Source organism: Erythrolamprus reginae, chromosome 6, assembly GCF_031021105.1.
Source record: "Erythrolamprus reginae isolate rEryReg1 chromosome 6, rEryReg1.hap1, whole genome shotgun sequence".
Lineage (NCBI taxonomy): Eukaryota > Metazoa > Chordata > Lepidosauria > Squamata > Dipsadidae > Erythrolamprus > Erythrolamprus reginae.
In genome coordinates this window covers 14,707,039-14,725,049 of record NC_091955.1, presented here as the reverse complement: position 1 = coordinate 14,725,049, position 18,011 = coordinate 14,707,039, and the positions used below count along the sequence as shown (strand labels likewise).

The following is an 18,011-nucleotide window of genomic DNA, read 5'->3' as shown; positions in this document are numbered from 1 at the left end:
ATATACCCAGTAAAACCCTCATTGTGTATTGGACAAAATAAATAAAATAAATAAATATTTGAGAGTGGCACGAAGGCCTGGCTAGTTTCCTGCCATTCTTCCTTTAATCCTGGCCATCTGGGCCGCCAGAGGAGCCTTTTGGTGGCGCTTAAGGAGGCTTTGGCAGTCCAGAGTGAACAAAGCATTTTCCTTTCTCTGGGCTCTTGGACAGGGAATAAACCTCTGCCAGCGCCCAGAGAAAAGAAACGCTCCCTTCGCTCTGGGCAGCCAAGGAGTCACCACAGTGAAGGAAAAGTGCCGGCTACAAAGCAAGCAAGCAAGAGGAGAGGGGAGCCCTTCAGCATGGGAAGGAAAAGGAAGCAGGTAGCAGCAGCAGCAGCCAGTGTATGGGAAGCAGCCTCGCGCTGGGTGTATTGGAGGCGTGTGCTCCTCCTCGCCGCCTCAGAGTCCCTGGGTTTTTTTTTTAAGCCTTGGATTTTTTTTATTCCCCTCACCTCACCTTCTTCCTTCGGCAGCAACTGTCCTCCTTCTCTTCTTCCTCTTCCTCCTCCTCCTCCCACCCAAATTCCGAGCTTTTATTTCTTTCCTAATGGGTTTGCACGCATTATTTGCTTTTACATTGATTCCTATGGGGAAAATGGCTTCTACTTAAGAACGTTTCTACTTAAAAACCTGGTCACGGAAGGAATTAAGTTCTTAAGTAGAGGCACCACTGTACATGTAGGTTTGCAGATAGAAACTCTACCCACTATAACCAAAAGCATCTTGGTTAGGAGCCACACAGTCAGAGCTGCTTAACGAGTTACTTTGCTCTTCACAACAACCTTTTCTGGCTGTATCTGAATCACAGCCATGACAATCCCTAGATTCGCCCATGTTTCTGCAACACTCCGTGGCCTGCACTGGCTGCCGATTGGTTTCCGGTCACAATTCAAAGTGTTGGTAATTACCTTTAAAGCCCTACATGGCATTGGACCAGAATACATCCGGAACCGCCTTCTACCGCACCAATCCCAGCGGCCGATTAGGTCCCACAGAGTTGGCCTTCTCCGGGTCCCATCGACCAAACAATGTCGTTTGGTGGGCTCCAGGGGAAGAGCCTTCTCTGTGGCAGCCCCAGCCCTCTGGAATCAACTCCCCCCAGAGATTAGAACGGCCCCCACCCTCCTTGTGTTTCGCAAATTACTCAAGACCCACCTTTATTGCCAGGCATGGGGGAACTGAGACATCCTCCCCCAGGCTTTTATATTTTATGTTTGGTATGTATGCGTTGTACGGTTTTAAATTGTTGGGGTTTTTACATATGTGTTATTTTAATATTAGATTTGTCTCACTGTCATATTGCTTCTATTACTGTTGTGAGCCGCCCCTAGTCTTCGGAGAGGGGCGGCATACAAATCTAATAAATAATAATAATAATAAAATAATAATAATTTTAACAGCCCTTTACATTGAGGTGGATTCTATCTTATCTTGCTGCCGGTTTGCTTCCTCTTGTGCCGAGTGGCCATGCCTCTTGGGCATGGGTGTGCTTTGTGCATTGACATGCACAGTGTCAAAAATTAAAAATTAAAAAAAGACTCCAAAACAAGATGGCGACGCATCCACAGTGCCAGAAACTCGGCTTTGTGAATGCGCGGAGGAAAAAAACATGGGGGGAAAATCCCCCCCCCCCAAAGATTGCAGCATCCATGGACTGGCACCGACAGTTCCGTGACGTCATTGTGACCTCATCAGTGGCTTGCAACTGGTTCAGGTGAACCGGTCTGAACCGGAAGGAACCCACCTGATTGACATGAACATGATCTTCTTTATGACCAATCATTAAAATGCGGAATAACTAATGCTAAGAAATCTACATATTCAAATAACATCCCCTCATTTTTGCACTTAGATTTTCTTTTCGTCTTTACCTTTTAAAGATTTCATTTCATTTTCATTTTATTGGATTTGTATGCCGCCCCTCTCCGTAGACTCGGGGCGGCTAACAACAGTGGTAAAAACAACATGCGACAATCCAATACTAAAGCAGCTAAAAAACCTTATTTTAAAACCAATCATACATACAAACGTACCATACATAAATTGTAGAAGCCTAGGGGGAAAGAATATCTCAGTTCCCCCATGCCTGACGGCAGAGGTGGGTTTTAAGAGGCTTACGAAAAGCAAGAAGGGTGGGGGCTATTCTAATCTCAGGGGGGGGGGTTCCAGAGGGCCGGGGCCACCACAGAGAAGGTTCTTCCCCTGGGCCCCGCCAAACGACATTGTTTAGTTGACGGTACCCGGAGAAGGCCCACTCTGTGGGACCTAATTAGTCGCTGGAATTCGTGCGGCAGAAGGTGATCCCGGAGATAACCTGGCCCGGTGCCATGAAGGGCTTTATAGGTCATAACCAACACTTTGAATTGTGACCGGAAACTGATCGGCAACCAATGCAGACTGCAGAGTGTTGGTGTGACATGGGCATATTTAGGGAAGATTCTTCGCCTACGTCAAAATCTGCCCTCGGGTTAATGCAATTTTGACAACGTTGCAAGAATTTCACGCATAAATAGATAAAAAGTGTCTAATCTTCCAACCTCCACAATGTGTCATTCCATATAACGTGTAACCGTGGCGACATAAGCATTCAAAACTTCCGGGATAGTTGATGCAGGTATGGTCACAGGTCCTTTCAAATGAACATTCGTCGATATCTTGATTTGAAAAATAGGAGAGAGAAAGGAGTATAAGAAGTAATAAATAAACCATCAAAAAATAAATTTAACCAACACACATATTGAAAATATCCACGTTTCTTAATAGCCCGGTTAACAGCCCGAGTCTGCGGAGAGGGGCGGCATACAAATCTAAATAAATAAATAAATAAATAAATAAATAAATAAATAAATAAATAACAGCTGTCAAGCTATGAACAAAACATACAAGCTTTAATTTTCTATGTGTCTTCCACGTGGAACAAATTGTCTAAATGAAATGACATACATTTCTGTATTTTTCTTCCCAAAATTACTGCTGAGTAAATAAAAAGAGAACCAAACTGATGTTTAAAATATGAGTTGAAATGTCATATTCGCCTGTAGTGTTCGTTTTGACCACAGGGTGTCACCACTGAATCTTGTATCACACGAGAAATTAACTTTCCACTCTGGGATTTCAGTTCCATTAAATTTGTGGGTTTTTTGATGGTTTAACAAGAAAATAGCCCTCCCTAATAGTGACACTTTTAAAAATTCATGATGCTTATAGTTTATTTTTATTTTTTAAATTTATTTTATTTATTTATTTTGTCCAATAAGGGTTTTAGTGGGTATATATCTATATACACATAGTAAAATACATGATGAAGGTTATAGAGGAGATACTCATAGTAAAATATATCTAAGAAAGAATAGAAAAGAAGATATAGTAATAGAACATATCAATGAAGGAATAGAAGAAGAGATATAGGAATAGAAGAAAGGTATAGGAGATATAGGAGAGCAATAGGACAGGGGACGGAAGGCACTATAGTGCACTTGTACTCGCCCCTTACTGACCTCTTAGGAATCTGGATAGGTCAACCATAGATAATCTAAGGGTAAAGTGTTGGGGGTTTGGGGATGACGCTATGGAGTCCGGTAATGAGTTCCACGCTTCGACTACTCAGTTACCGAAGTCATATTTTTTACAGTCAAGTTTGGAGCGGTTAAAATTAAGTTTAAATCTGTTGTGTGCTCTTGTGTTGTTGTGGTTGAAGCTGAAGTAGTTGCAGACAGGCAGGACGTTGCAGCATATGATCTTGTGGGCAATACTTAGATCATGTTTAAGGCGTCTATAGTTGTATATAATGTACTTTTTCTAAATACTCAAAATGTTTGACACCCATTCAGACACTTAAAGCAACAGATAGTTTGGATATATTACTATGCACAGTTCCCCTTTTTGGGAAGATTCCATCGTCACTTTGACAGGTACTGTACTTTTCAATTTGCATTGAAATGTTCTGAGCAAAGAAAGTGCCATTTGGGAATATGAAAAAAATAAATCTTTGATTCTGATTTGAAGTTTATAAAAATAGATGAAGATTAAGACACAACATACATCTAGCTGACTGGGAAAGAACTTGGAACATAAATTGTAAAATTACAAAAATCAGTTGCATTTAAAGAAAATTATTATAAACTGTTTTACAGATGGTATCTGGCCCCATCAAGATTGGCAAAAATATATTCAAATTCTAATTCGAATTGCTGGAAATGTAAAAAAGAGTTAGGCACCTTCTTCCATATGTGGTGGAGGTGCCCCTAAGTGAAGGGCTACTAGAAAACTATATACAAATGGCTACAAGTTATAACAGAAACAGAAATCGAATTCATCCCAGAATTTTTTCTACTTGGTATAATGAAGAAACAATATCCTATTTGGCCCTATTTGGACCGGGACTCACTACTCACAGTCACTCATGCCCTCATCACCTCGAGGTTCGACTACTGTAACGCTCTCTACATGGGGCTACCTTTGAAAAGTGTTCGGAAACTTCAGATCGTGCAGAATGCAGCTGCGAGAGCAGTCATGGGCTTCCCTAGGTATGCCCATGTTACACCAACACTTTGCAGTCTGCATTGGTTGCCGATCAATTTCCGGTCACAATTCAAAGTGTTGGTTATGACCTTTAAAGCCCTTCATGGCATCGGACCAGAATATCTCCGAGACCGCCTTCTGCCGCACGAATCCCAGCGACCGATTAGGTCCCACAGAGTGGGCCTTCTCCGGGTCCCGTCAACTAAACAATGTCGGTTGGCGGGCCCCAGGGGAAGAGCCTTCTCTGTGGTGGCCCCGACCCCTGGAACCAGCTCCCCCCAGAGATTAGAACTGCCCCTATCCTCCTCGCCTTTTGCAAACTCCTTAAAACCCACCTTTGTCGTCAGGCATGGGGGAACTGAGATATCTCCCCCGGGCCTATACAATTTATGTATGGTATGCTTGTGTGTATGTCTGCTTAATAATGGGTTTTTTTAATATTTTAAATTGTAAATTATTAGATTTGTTATAAACTGTTTTTATTGTGTTGTGAGCCGCCCCGAGTCTACGGAAAGGGGCAGCACACAAATCTAATAAATAATAATAATAATAATAATAATAATAATAATCCCAAGAAAATCAAATAATAATACATATTATAACAGCTGCAAGGACAGCTGCCTATGCACAATATTGGAAAAATGATTCAACCCCACCAGAAAACGCACTTATAGATAAGATATATAGGTGTGCAGAAATGGACAGGCTGACAATGTAACATAAAGACCTAGATAATTCTGAATACTATGAACCATGAAACAAATGGTATGACTGGATTAGGAAAAAAAGAAAGGACTGTGAAACAATGTGAAATGACTGAAAAAATAATAATAACAACAAATATGTAAATATAGGATAAAATGTATATTATGGTGAGACCACATTTGGAATACTGTGTTCAGTTCTGGAGACCTCACCTACAAAAAGATATTGACAAAATTGAACGGGTCCAAAGACGGGCTACAAGAATGGTGGAAGGTCTTAAGCATAAAACGCATCAGGAAAGACTTAATGAACTCAATCTGTATAGTCTGGAGGACAGAAGAAAAAGGGGGGACATGATCAAAACATTTAAATATGTTAAAGGGCTAAATAAGCTTCAGGAGGGAAGTGTTTTTAATAGGAAAGTGAACACAAGAACAAGGGGACACAATCTGAAGTTAGTTGGGGGAAAGATCAAAAGCAACATGAAAAAATATTATTTTACTGAAAGAGTAGTAGATCCTTGGAACAAACTTCCAGCAGACGTGGTAGATAAATCCACAGTAACTGAATTTAAACATGCCTGGGATAAACATATATCCATTGTAAGATAAAATACAGGAAATAGTATAAGGGCAGACTAGATGGACCATGAGGTCTTTTTCTGCCGTCAGACTTCTATGTTTCTATTATTAATGTAGACACAATGTAAGAAAATGGGCATGGATCTGTGTAAAAATATTATGATGTTCTAAAAATGAAAAACCAATTTAAAAAATAGATGAAGGCATACAAGGGAAACTTAAGGACGGTGGTGGCTCATAACTTCCAAGCCTCTATTTTGTAATCCTCAGATTGAAGAAAATAGGGGAGTGGGAAATGATTTATTGATACTTTTTTTTCTCATTATGCTTAAATGTGCTAATCTTTAGATGACTTTCCCTAAATATAGTGGTGGTGGTGATGGAAGTCCCTGGATTTACCTACCTCTGTTAATCACTCCAACCAGATCTGTATCACTGGCTAACTACCTGCCCCACCTTCTACCCCAAAATGTCAGGTGCATTGAAAGATAGTCTGATGTTTGATTGTTTGCAGACTGCTTACTTGAACCCTATGACAATCACTTTGTGATCAGAACAAAGAGTGGTATCAACAGGGCATACACACCCTTGTGTCTCACTGGAGGAAGGCCAAAAAACAGGACGGAGATTACGTGGAAAAATAGGGACTGTAGAAAAAACATCATTCTTTCTTATGTGTAAGTTTCACTGTGTTCAATAAATAATTGTTGAAAAAAATGTGATGCATTACTTTCTGGGCGGCCCTTCCTTCACCTTTCCTACCCCATCCGATTCCCATATTTCTGCTGGACCATGGGAAGCCAAAGGGAGTTCCTAGAGAGGCTCATTTTTGGGGAGCTACTCTAGGACTTTTTTCTGATCTTGAAGGTCATCCCTCTCAGTCCTTTTTACACAACACAGAGGATGGGAGGAAAGGATTAATGCGTGTCTGAAATAAGGGCATTTGAGGATTAAAATTATATCCCCCCCCAAATTATCTTGTTCTATTTGGTTTTGGTGTTTACATAGTGTTGTGATTCCGTCTGAGGCCCCTCAGGGAACGGCTGATCCTCTGCCGGCTTCCTGCTCAAAGGGGGAGGATGAGGAACAGGAGGTTCAGGCAGACGGGGAGGAGGAATCTCAGACTGAGGGAGAGGGAGGACAGCCAGAGTCCCCCGAGGGGGAGCTCTCCCCAGCAAGCAGCCTGGATTCCTTAGATGAAAATGCACAAGCAATCATCGATCTCCGGCAGAGAAGAGCAACACAACGAAGGGGACAATTAGCCAGGTACTTTCAGCACTAAAGAGGCAACAGCTGGGTTTGGGTGTGGTGCTCTCTGGAAAGGCTGAAAAGGCAGACCCACCCTTCCTGGCTTGTGGAGTATTATCTTTGGGAGTCCTGGGACCTGGCTGTGATCTTTGGCGTCTTGGAAATCTGGTTTGTGACTTTGAATACTGAAACCTTGGGGGGAAAAGGTGTGGGTCTTATTCTCTACAGTGGTGGGTGTGCCAGCAAGAAGTCTGCTGTATTGTCTGGCCGTCAGGACTCTGCTGTGAAGTCTCATAGCCTGCCTGTTGGGAAGAACAGGTTTTTCTCTGTGTTTATTTTTCAAACTATAAAGTGCTTTTGCTTTTACCAGCGTGTCTGGCTGTTTTTTCCAGTTGGTGTTGAAGTCTGGGGGCACCCAGACAGAACACATAGTATGCCCTAGTGCAGTGATTTTCAACCTTTCTTGAGCCACGGCACATTTTTTACATTTACGAAACCCTGGGGCACATTGAGCGGGTGGGGGGGGGCTGCTAAAAAAAGTTTGGACAAAAAAAATTCTCTCTCTCTCTTCCTCCCTTTCGCTCTATTTGTCTCTCCCTCCCTCCCTCTTTCTTTCTCTTTCTTTCTCTCTCTCTCTCCATCCCTCTTTCTTTCTCTTCCTTCCTTCCTCTCTTTTTTGCTCTCTTTCTCTCTCCCTCCCTACCTCCCTCTATGTCTTTCACTCTCTCCTTCCCTCCCTCTTTTTCTTTCTCTCTCTCTCTTGCTCTCTCATTCTCTCTTGCTTTCTTTTTCTTGTTCTCTTTCTTTTGCTTTCTCTCTCTCTTGTTCTTTCTCTCTCGCTCGTTCACTCTTTCTCTCTCTTGCTTTCTTTCTTTCTCTCTCTCTTGCTTTCTCTCTCTCTTGTTTTCTTTCTCTCTCTGAGCTTCGCGGCACACCTGACCATATCTCGCGGCACACTGGTTGAAAAACACTGCCCTAGTGTACTTATATTCTTATGATCCTGAGAATATTAAAGAAGCTACAAGAAGACCAAGCTACAAGAAATAAATTGGAATCACTCTATAATATGTAAATAAATATATTGCTCTTGGGTCAAAGTGGATTATATAAGAAACACCCCCGATTGGTGGTGGGGTATGTGTGTGTATGTGTCGGGGTGGTGGGCACATTTCACTATGCACTGTTTTATGTTGTGTGTATATTAAACTTGTTAAAAATTAATAATAATAAAAAAGAGAATATTAAAGAAGAATGATTTAAAAATAATTAGAACCATTTTATGTGCTATAAAATAATCCTTCTTTCCTAGGCAATCCCAGCTTTATTTCCCTTTCTTTTAGGCTTTAGATGTCTTTATAAACTGTTTTCTTTGAGGTTTAGTAAAACCTGCTGCTAGGCTGTCGTTAAGCTACATTTTCTGCAATTTTTCTCTTTAGACTCTCCAATCTGTTGTGGAATTCAGCACCTTGTGTAGAAAAGAGAAAGGTATTTCCTTACCTTAAGTCTACAGAAAAGAAACATATTATGAGATAAAGAAAGGACTCTAGAATTTATCCAGGATTCACTCTCTTAACCAACCTCTGATCTCAACCGTTTATTTGATTCATGTAGGAACTGGGCTGTAAAAAGTCTCAGTACAGTGTTCCCTCGATTTTCGCGGGTTCAAACTTCGCGAAAAGTCTATACCACGGTTTTTCAAAAATATTAATTAAAAAACACTTCACACTGGTTTTTCCCCTATACCACAGTTTTCCCCGCCCGATGACATCATATCTCATCGCCAAACTTTTGTCTGCCTTTAATAAATATATTTTTTAATAAACTTTAATAAATAAACATGGTGAGTAATAATCTAAATGGTTGCTAAGGGCATGGGAAATTGCAATTTGGGGTTTAAAGTGTTAAGGGAAGGCTTGTGATACTGTTCATAGCTAAAAATAGTGTATTTACTTCCGCATCTCTACTTTGCGGAAATTCGACTTTCGCAGGCAGTCTCGGAACGCATCCCCCGCGGAAATCGAGGGAACACTGTATATCCTCTAATTCTTCATCCTATTGAGAATTGGCAAGCAAAAGTTGAGAGGATGCACTACACACAAATCCCTAGACTAATGTTGGGCAATTGTACTTATTTGGAGCAAAATGAAACTGACGATATATAAAAAGTATACAGCAGTACTGTACACTAATAGAAAAAGTATACAGCTATAATAAAAATAGTATGCAGCTAATATAAAAAGATTACAGCTCTAGTGAAAAGAGGCAAAGCTCAAATATTTTTTTGTAAGTATCCAGAGTTGCTTAAATGGGTGACCATATTTTTACATACATGTGTACGTATGTACACGTGCCATCACTGGTATAGGGTCTCATGCTTGGACAGGGGTTTTGGACTCCTCCAAAGTCCTTTCCAGCTCTTTTCTGATTGATTGTTTTTCTACTTGAAATTTGCATTTATTCAGACAAGCAGGAAGAGGGAGATTATGATCCCGCTATATAGAATGCTGGTGAGACCACATTTGGAATACTGTGTTCAGTTCTGGAGACCTCACCTACAAAAAGACATTGACAAAATTGAACAGGTCCAAAGACGGGCTACAAGAAGGGTGGAAGGTCTTAAGCATAAAACTTATCAGGAAAGACTTCATGAACTCAATCTGTATAGTCTGGAGGACAGAAGGAAAAGGAGGGACATGATCAAAGCATTTAAATATGTTAAAGGGTTAAATAAGGTTCAGGAGGGAAGTGTTTTTAATACGAAAGTGAACACAAGAACAAGGGGACACAATCTGAAGTTAGTTGGGGGAAAGATCAAAAGCAACGTGAGAAAATATTATTTGACTGAAAGAGTAGTAGATCCTTGGAACAAACTTCCAGCAGACGTGGTTGGTAAATCCACAGTAACTGAATTTAAACATGCCTGGGATAAACATATATCCATCCTAAGATAAAATACAGAAAATAGTATAAGGGCAGACTAGATGGACCATGAGGTCTTTTTCTGCCGTCAGACTTCTATGTTTCTATGTTTCTATGTAATTGGGGGTATTTAATTGCAACTACATGGATTATGCTGCTGTTCCATGTTTGAGGGAAATAATTGCTTGCACTATACTCTACAAAAAAATACACTGTACTCGCCAAATAGAATACACTATACTCGCCCAAAAAAGATGGTGGCGCGCTCGGACCAGCAAAGATAGTACCGGAGCTATCAAATTGCGCAATCAGTGGGCCACTACCGGAGCTGCACACTGGACTTCAACGGTAGGAAACCACCCTTGCTACTGCTTCAGTGACCCCATACAGCCACCTCATTTTCTGCTGTCCCCTTCTTCTTTTGCCCTCAATCGTTCCCAGTATTTCCCAGTAGAAGCACATCACTGAAGCTAACACCAGAAAGAGTTGGCAAAACAGATGGCTCAGTTCAAATTATATCTCAACAAGAAGGAGGCTCAGCAGAAGCACCTCACTGAGGACTACAAGCATAGGCTTTCTGTTCTGTTGGGCTCTCTGCTAGAATCCTCCCGAAAATTCACAGGTACAAATTTCAGACACACACACGTTTGAAAATTCAAACCATTGTTCTTTATAATGAAAATTCACTTAAACTAAGCCCTCTTTTGGTATAGCAAAGAGCACTCGTCTCCAAACAAACTGGTAATTTGTACAAGTCCCTTATCAGTTCTGTGATACTTAGCTTGCAGCTGTGAGGCAATTCACAGTCCTTCTTCTTTCACAAAGTGAAACACACTTTGCTCTGGTTTAGTTTCAAAGCGGGGAAAAATCAGCACACAAAAGGTCAAAGTCAGAAAAGCAGTCACGAAACACAACGATCAGATAATCCTCCACAATGGCCAAACCCACAGGCTGCTATTTATAGCAGCCCCACTAATTACAGCAGCCCCACCCAACCACAGGTGGCCTCATTTTCTTTGATAATAATGTCTCAGTTGTTGTTGCCTATGCATCGCTCTCCGCATGCGTGGCTGTATCATTAACTCTTGTTCCGAATCCAAGGAGGAGCTAGATAATTGATCTCCTTCTGAGCTGTCTGTCCCACTCTCCTCCTCCCTGTCACTCATGTCTTCTTGGTCAGAGGAGCTTTCATCAGCAGATTCCACCAGGGGCAAAACAGGCCTGCAGCATGTGGATGTCTCCCCCACATCCACAGTCCTTGGGGCAGGAGCTGGGCCAGAGCTAACCACAACACTTTCCAAGCAGAGGGAAGAGCTGCAGGAGTGTAAGGCCAGCTATTGGCGCCTGGAGGCTCAGCGGGCTAAGGCGGTCAGCAAGTTTCAGGCCATGATACAATCCCACTGGAACAAGGTCCTCCAGCTCTCGACCACTAGTGGCCCTTCCCTCCAGCCTTCACCCAAAGCCCCACAGCAGGAGGCTGAAGCAGACCCCAAGTGAGAATTTCTGCCCCCTCTGACCCACAGAAAAGGACCCCGAAGGGGGAGAGACTCTCTGCAACAACACAAGTGTTCATTGTACGTATCCGGCCCAGGGGCCGTAGTTTGAGTACCCCTGGTTTAGTAAAATATAAAAAATGCAAATAATTTTTCTTTGGACCACTAACATTTTCTTGCAGACCACCAGTGGTCAAAGGACCATTAGTTGGTGACAGCTAGTAGAGATACTAGTAGAGTACTCTAAATCCAGCCACTAAAACCTTTGTTCAAAAAAAGAAGGTTTGTGTGAGTTTAAGTAAAATGAGTCTTCAATATGTTTTTGTGTTTGGATGCAAACTTCTCCCCTATTTTTGTAAATTTCCAGTCACAATTCAAAGTGTTGGTTATGACCTATAAAGCCCTTCATGGCATCGGACCAGAATATCTCAGAGATCGCCTTCTGCTGCACGAATCCCAGCGACCGATTAGGTCCCACAGAGTGGGCCTTCTCCGGGTCCCGTCAACTAAACAATGTCGGTTGGCGGGCCCCAGGGGAAGAGTCTTCTCTGTGGCGGCACCGACTCTCTGGAGCCAGCTCCCCCCAGAGATTAGAACTGCCCCCACCCTCCTTGCCTTTCGTAAACTCCTCAAAACCCACCTTTGTCGTCAGGCATGGGGGAATTGAGATATCTCCCCCGGGCCTATACAATTTATGTATAGTATGTTTGTATGTATGTCTGCTTAATAATGAGGTTTTTAAAATATTTTAAATTGTAAATTATTAGATTTGTTATGAACTGTTTTATTGTGTTGTGAGCCACCCCGAGTCTACGGAGAGGGGCGGCATACAAATCTAATAAATAAATAAATAATAAAATAAAAGCATCCTGTGCAATCTTTTGACGGGTACTCACTGGATGCCCTCCTCCTTGGCTTGGGAAGACTACAACCACCTGTCAGTCTTATTTGCTTATTTGACTGCTTATTTGTACCCTATGACAATCATTTTTTTCCTCATGATTCTTGATAAACGTATCTTTTTCTTTTATGCACACTGACAGCATATGCACCAATGACAAATTCCTTGTGTGTCCATTCACACTTGGCCAATGAAATAATTATATTTCATTCCATTCCATTCTACTCTATTCTGTCATCTGCATCTCCATAACTGTCTGGTTTGGTTCTGCAACCCAACAAGACTGACACAGACTTCAGAGGAGAATCAGAACTACAGAAAAAAACAATTGCTGCCAACCTGCCTTCCATTGAGGACCTGTATACTGCACGAGTCAAAAAGAGGGCGGGGAAAATATTTACTGACCCCTCACATCCTGGACACAAACTGTTTCAACTCCTACCCTCAAATCATCGCTACAGAGCACTGCACACCAAGACAACTAGACACAAGAACAGTTTTTTTCCGAACGCCATCACTCTAGTAAACAAATAATTCCCTCAACACTGTCAGACTTTTTACTAAATCTACACTTTTATTCTACTAGTTTTTCTCATCATTCCTATCAACCTTTCCCTCCCATTTAGGACTGTATGACTGTAACTTGTTGCTTATATCCTAAGATTTTTATTAATATTGATTGTTTCTTCATTGCTTCTTTGACCCCTGTGACAATGGTTAAGTGTTGTACCACATGATTCTTGACAAATGTACGGTATCTTTTTCTTTTATGTACGCTGAGAGCATCTGCACCAAGACAAATTCCTTGTGTGTCCAATCACACTTGGCCAACAAAATTATATTCTATTCTATTCTATTCTCATTTCCACCTAAGTGAAAGAGGCACGTTCAGTAATTCTTCTTCCACCAAATTCTACACCTTCATAAAGACATATTTTCTCCCAAAACATTTTCACATACACCTGGAAGAATGAAGATCATAATTTTTGATCGAAAGTTCCAGGATGAATAATTCAATAGCCTAGTGATAAAAATAAAAGTTGGAAAGATTTTCTAGTGGAGTCTCTGCTGAATTGTTAACTGCTTCTCATCTCTTATTCATAGAAACATAGAAGAATGACGGCAGAAAAAGACCTCATAGTCCATCTAGTCTGCCCTTATACTATTTCCTGTATTTTATCTTACAATGGATATATGTTTATCCCAGGCATGTTTAAATTCAGTTACTGTGGATTTACCAACCACGTCTGCTGGAAGTTTGTTCCAAGGATCTACTACTCTTTCAGTCAAATAATATTTTCTCACGTTGCTTTTGATCTTTCCCCCAACTAACTTCAGATTGTGTCCCCTTGTTCTTGTGTTCACTTTCCTATTAAAAACACTTCACTTTAACATATTTAAATGTTTCGATCATGTCCCCCCTTTTCCTTCTGTCCTCCAGACTATACCGATTGAGTTCATTAAGTCTTTCCTGATACGTTTTATGCTTAAGACCTTCCATCATTCTTGTAGCCCGTCTTTTATTCAAAAGAATTTTAAAAAATTGTTAGGCTTAAATTAGTCTTTACCACTCTTAATCACCCATGATGGCGAATCTATGGCATGTGTGATAAAGGTGGTACGCGGAGCCATATCGGAGGGCACGCGAAACTTTGCCCTGTGTCAGCTCCAGTGCCTATGCGTGGACTAGCCAGCTGATTTTCAGCCTTGGGAAAGGCCGTTTTGCCCTCTGGACACTTCAGGGAATGTTCCCTCAAGACCCGGAGGCAAAAAAAATTGCCCAATGGACAAACCTACCAAATGTAAAATAATGCACTTGGGGAAAAGGAATCCTCAATCTGAGTATTGCATTGGCAGTTCTGTGTTAGCAAAAACTTCAGAAGAAAAGGATTTAGGGGTAGTGATTTCTGACAGTCTCAAAATGGGTGAGCAGTGTGGTCAGGAGGTAGGAAAAGCAAGTAGGTTGCTTGGCTGCATAGCTAGAGGTATTACAAGCAGGAAGAGGGAGATTGTGATCCCCTTATATAGAGTGCTGGTGAGACCACATTTGGAATACTGTGCTCAGTTCTGGAGACCTCACCTACAAAAAGATATTGACAAAATTGAACGGGTCCAAAGACGGGCTACAAGAATGGTGGAAGGTCTTAAGCATAAAACGTATCAGGAAAGACTTAATGAACTCAATCTGTATAGTCTGGAGGACAGAAGGAAAAGGGGGGGCATGATCGAAACATTTAAATATGTTAAAGGGTTAAATAAGGTCCAGGAGGGAAGTGTTTTTAATAGGAAAGTGAACACAAGAACAAGGGGACACAATCTGAAATTAGTTGGGGGAAAGATCAAAAGCAACGTGAGGAAATATTATTTGACTGAAAGAGTAGTAGATCCTTGGAACAAACTTCCAGCAGACGTGGTTGGTAAATCCACAGTAACTGAATTTAAACATGCCTGGGATAAACATATATCCATCCTAAGATAAAACACAGGAAATAGTATAAGGGCAGACTAGATGGACCATGAGGTCTTTTTCTGCCGTCAGTCTTCTATGTTTCTAAACCAGAAGTTTGGGAAAACGCACTTCCATTTTGCCATTGTGCTGTTTTTTGCACACCGGAGGGTTCAGGGAAGCTTCTTGAAGTTCCAGAGTGCAAAAAATAGCACAACAGCAAGCACCCAGTTCTTACCTAGAAAGGTTCGTAAGTAGAGGCGTTCTTAGGTAGAGGTACCACTGTACTGACAAATCCAACTGGTGCAGTGCTGACCTACTTTATCCTGGGAACCAAGGACATTCTCATACCTGGTTGGAAGAAGGCGGAGTGATGCCAGCAGGTTGTTGCACTACATGATGATTCGACCACGTTTTGAGAAAGTAGAAAAACTTTTTTTCTACACCAGCTCAGGGAGCTCAAACTGCCCAAGGAGCTGCTGATACAGTTCTACAGAGGAATCGTTGAGTCTGTCATCTGCACCTCTATAATTGTCTGGTTTGGTGCTGCAACCCAACAGGACCGACACAGACTTCAGAGGATCATCAGAACTGCAGAAAAAACAATTGCTGCCAACCTGCCTTCCATTGAGGACCTGTATACTGCACGAGTCAAAAAGAGGGCGGGGAAAATATTTACTGTTGTGATTCAGCCTGAGGCTGCTCAGGGACCAGCTGTGTCTCTGCTGGCTCCATGCCCGGAGGAGGATGACAGCGCAGAGGAGGGGGCTGAACAGTCGGACGGGGGAGAGGAAAATCAGGAATGGGATGAAGGAGAACAGCATGAGAGCCCCGGGGGGGGGGGGCTCTCCCCAGCCAGTAGCTTGGAGTCATTAGGTGATGATGCACAAGCTGTCATTGACATGAGACAGCGACGTTCAGAGCAACGAAAGGAGCAGTTAAAGAGACATTTTCACCATTAAATTAGAAACAGCTGGGTTTGGGTGTGGTCCTCATCAGCAGGGTTTAAAAGGCAGGCAAGGCCTTGAAGCCATGTGGAGTGTTATCAGCTTGGCGTGGCGTTATCCTGTCTTGTTTCTCGGCCTCTCTGTTCCTGGCTTGTGGCCCAGCAGCTTTGGAAGATCCGTGGGAGGTGTAGGTCTGCTATCTACAGCCTTGGCTTGGCAGCAAGAATTCTGTATTGCTGCATGGACTTTTGGCCTTGGTGAATCTATCTGAAGATACAGCATTTTCCTGTTTGTAAGGACATTTTCTGTTACCTGTGTTTTTCTTGAATTTTATAAAACTGCCTTTGCCTTTTACCAGTGTGTCTGGCTTCTCTTTTTGGGTTGGTATTGGCTTCTGCAGTGACCCAGACAGAACAATTTACTGACCCCTCACATCCTGGACACAAATTGTTTCAACTCCTACCCTCAAAACGTCGCTACAGAGCACTGCACACCAAGACAACTAGACACAAGAACAGTTTTTTTTCCAAACGCCATCACTCTACTAAACAAATAATTCCCTCAACACTGTCAGACTTTCTACTAAATCTGCACTTCTATTCTACTAGTTTTTCTCATCATTCCTTTCACCCATTTCCTCCCATGTTGACTGTATGACTGTAACTTGTTGCTTATATCCTAAGATTTTTATTAATATTGCTTCTTCATTGCTTATTTGACCCCTATGACAATCATTAAGTGTTGTACCATATGATTCTTGACAAATGTATGTTTTATTTTATGTACTCTGAGAGCATATGCACCAAGATAAATTCCTTGTGTGTCCAATCACACTTGGCCAATAAAAATTCTATTCTATTCTATTCTATTCTAATGAGATGAAAACAGGGGAGTTTCGGAGTCGGTTTTCAGCAGATATGGGCCAATAGCATGTTTCCAATAAAAGTAATCTCTGAGAAACTCGAGTGCCTCGGAGTCTTGCTTGCAATGGATTTATTACTTGGAACCCTGATACCTGCTATGTCTATGAAATTAGATTGTTTTCCAAAGTATGCAAAGTTAGTTCTGTTTTATAGGTTACCTTGGGAGAGTTTGTGGCATACTTTTAAATAAATATTTTAAATAAATATTTAAGGAACAATCCTAGAAGGGCTACACCAGATCTATTCCCCATGTGCTTTGAGTCTGGAAGTAAGAAGAGCTGTCAAGAAGGCTCCATATCTTCTTGCTCAGAGGGTAAAAGAACCCAAATGGCGGCATCTGGGCGTCCGAGTCTCGACTCGCGCTGCCTTCGCGACCGGCTCTCCGACGACCAAAAGGCATGGCTGAAATGGGAGCATTTCACTTCCGATATAAACCCTTCCATTCCCCACTGTCCAGTCAGAGCTGAAGAAGCTTCTTGGATGAGAAGTGAAACGTCTTTTATTTAAAAAACCCGAGAAAGTCCAATTGCCTCTTGAAAAAAGCACCTTTGGGGCCAGTAGAATTTATCCTTTTGTTTGTAATTTCTAAAAAAAAAAAAGTCCTTCCTTTTTATTTTTCCTCTGGCTCTAGTGTCTCCTTATAAAAACAAAAATCAGGAACATTTTGATGGGCACTTGATGCCCTCCCTACGTAAGAAGAAAAGAATTAAGATTTAATTTAAGCAATTACCTTGGCAGGTCCGTTCATCCGTTAGTAATTTGTAGCCCTTTTGGCAGCTGCACTCAAAGCTTCCCACTGTGTTCCGGCAGAAGTGATCACAGCCACCATTGTTCATCAGACATTCGTCTATATCTGTCCAAAACAGCAGGTGAAGAAACCAGAATAAAAGATCAGGCTTGTAATTCTAGGAGAAATTACCTAGGAATACTATATATCATCCTAAATTTGGGGATACATGAAAATTTCATTTGAATGAAGATTCCCATATCTGTCCACAGTGGAAGGGGGAAAAACCCACATTTTAACATACCGGAGGATTTATGCAAAACAACAACACAGTTTAACATAAACTTTTCCCCAATGGTGCAAAATAAATTGAGCAAAGCAAATAAACGGCATTTGTGCAGTCGTGATACGTTTGTGCAAAGATCACTTCCGCTTATACACTGTGTTCATGTTTCTCACAGAGTTAAAATTCTTCAATTAGTTTATATATTTGAACCTTCTATCAATATCTTTCACTTCAAGGTGTTTCTGTCCCTTCAGTGTAGAATGCATGTATGA

At 41.6% G+C, this 18,011-nt stretch overlaps 1 protein-coding gene across 1 annotated transcript in view; it reads right to left on the bottom strand.

Moving 5' to 3' along the window:
- The window catches only part of SCUBE1 (signal peptide, CUB domain and EGF like domain containing 1), a 225,391-nt gene that overhangs the window by 41,090 nt on the left and 166,290 nt on the right, over nucleotides 1-18,011 (bottom strand). The window contains exons 9-10 of the mRNA XM_070755321.1: nucleotides 17,457-17,579; nucleotides 2,580-2,696 (exon numbers count right to left, since the gene is read on the bottom strand). Coding sequence (XP_070611422.1) covers nucleotides 2,580-2,696; nucleotides 17,457-17,579 — 240 coding nt within the window. The remainder of the gene's footprint in view (nucleotides 1-2,579; nucleotides 2,697-17,456; nucleotides 17,580-18,011) is intronic.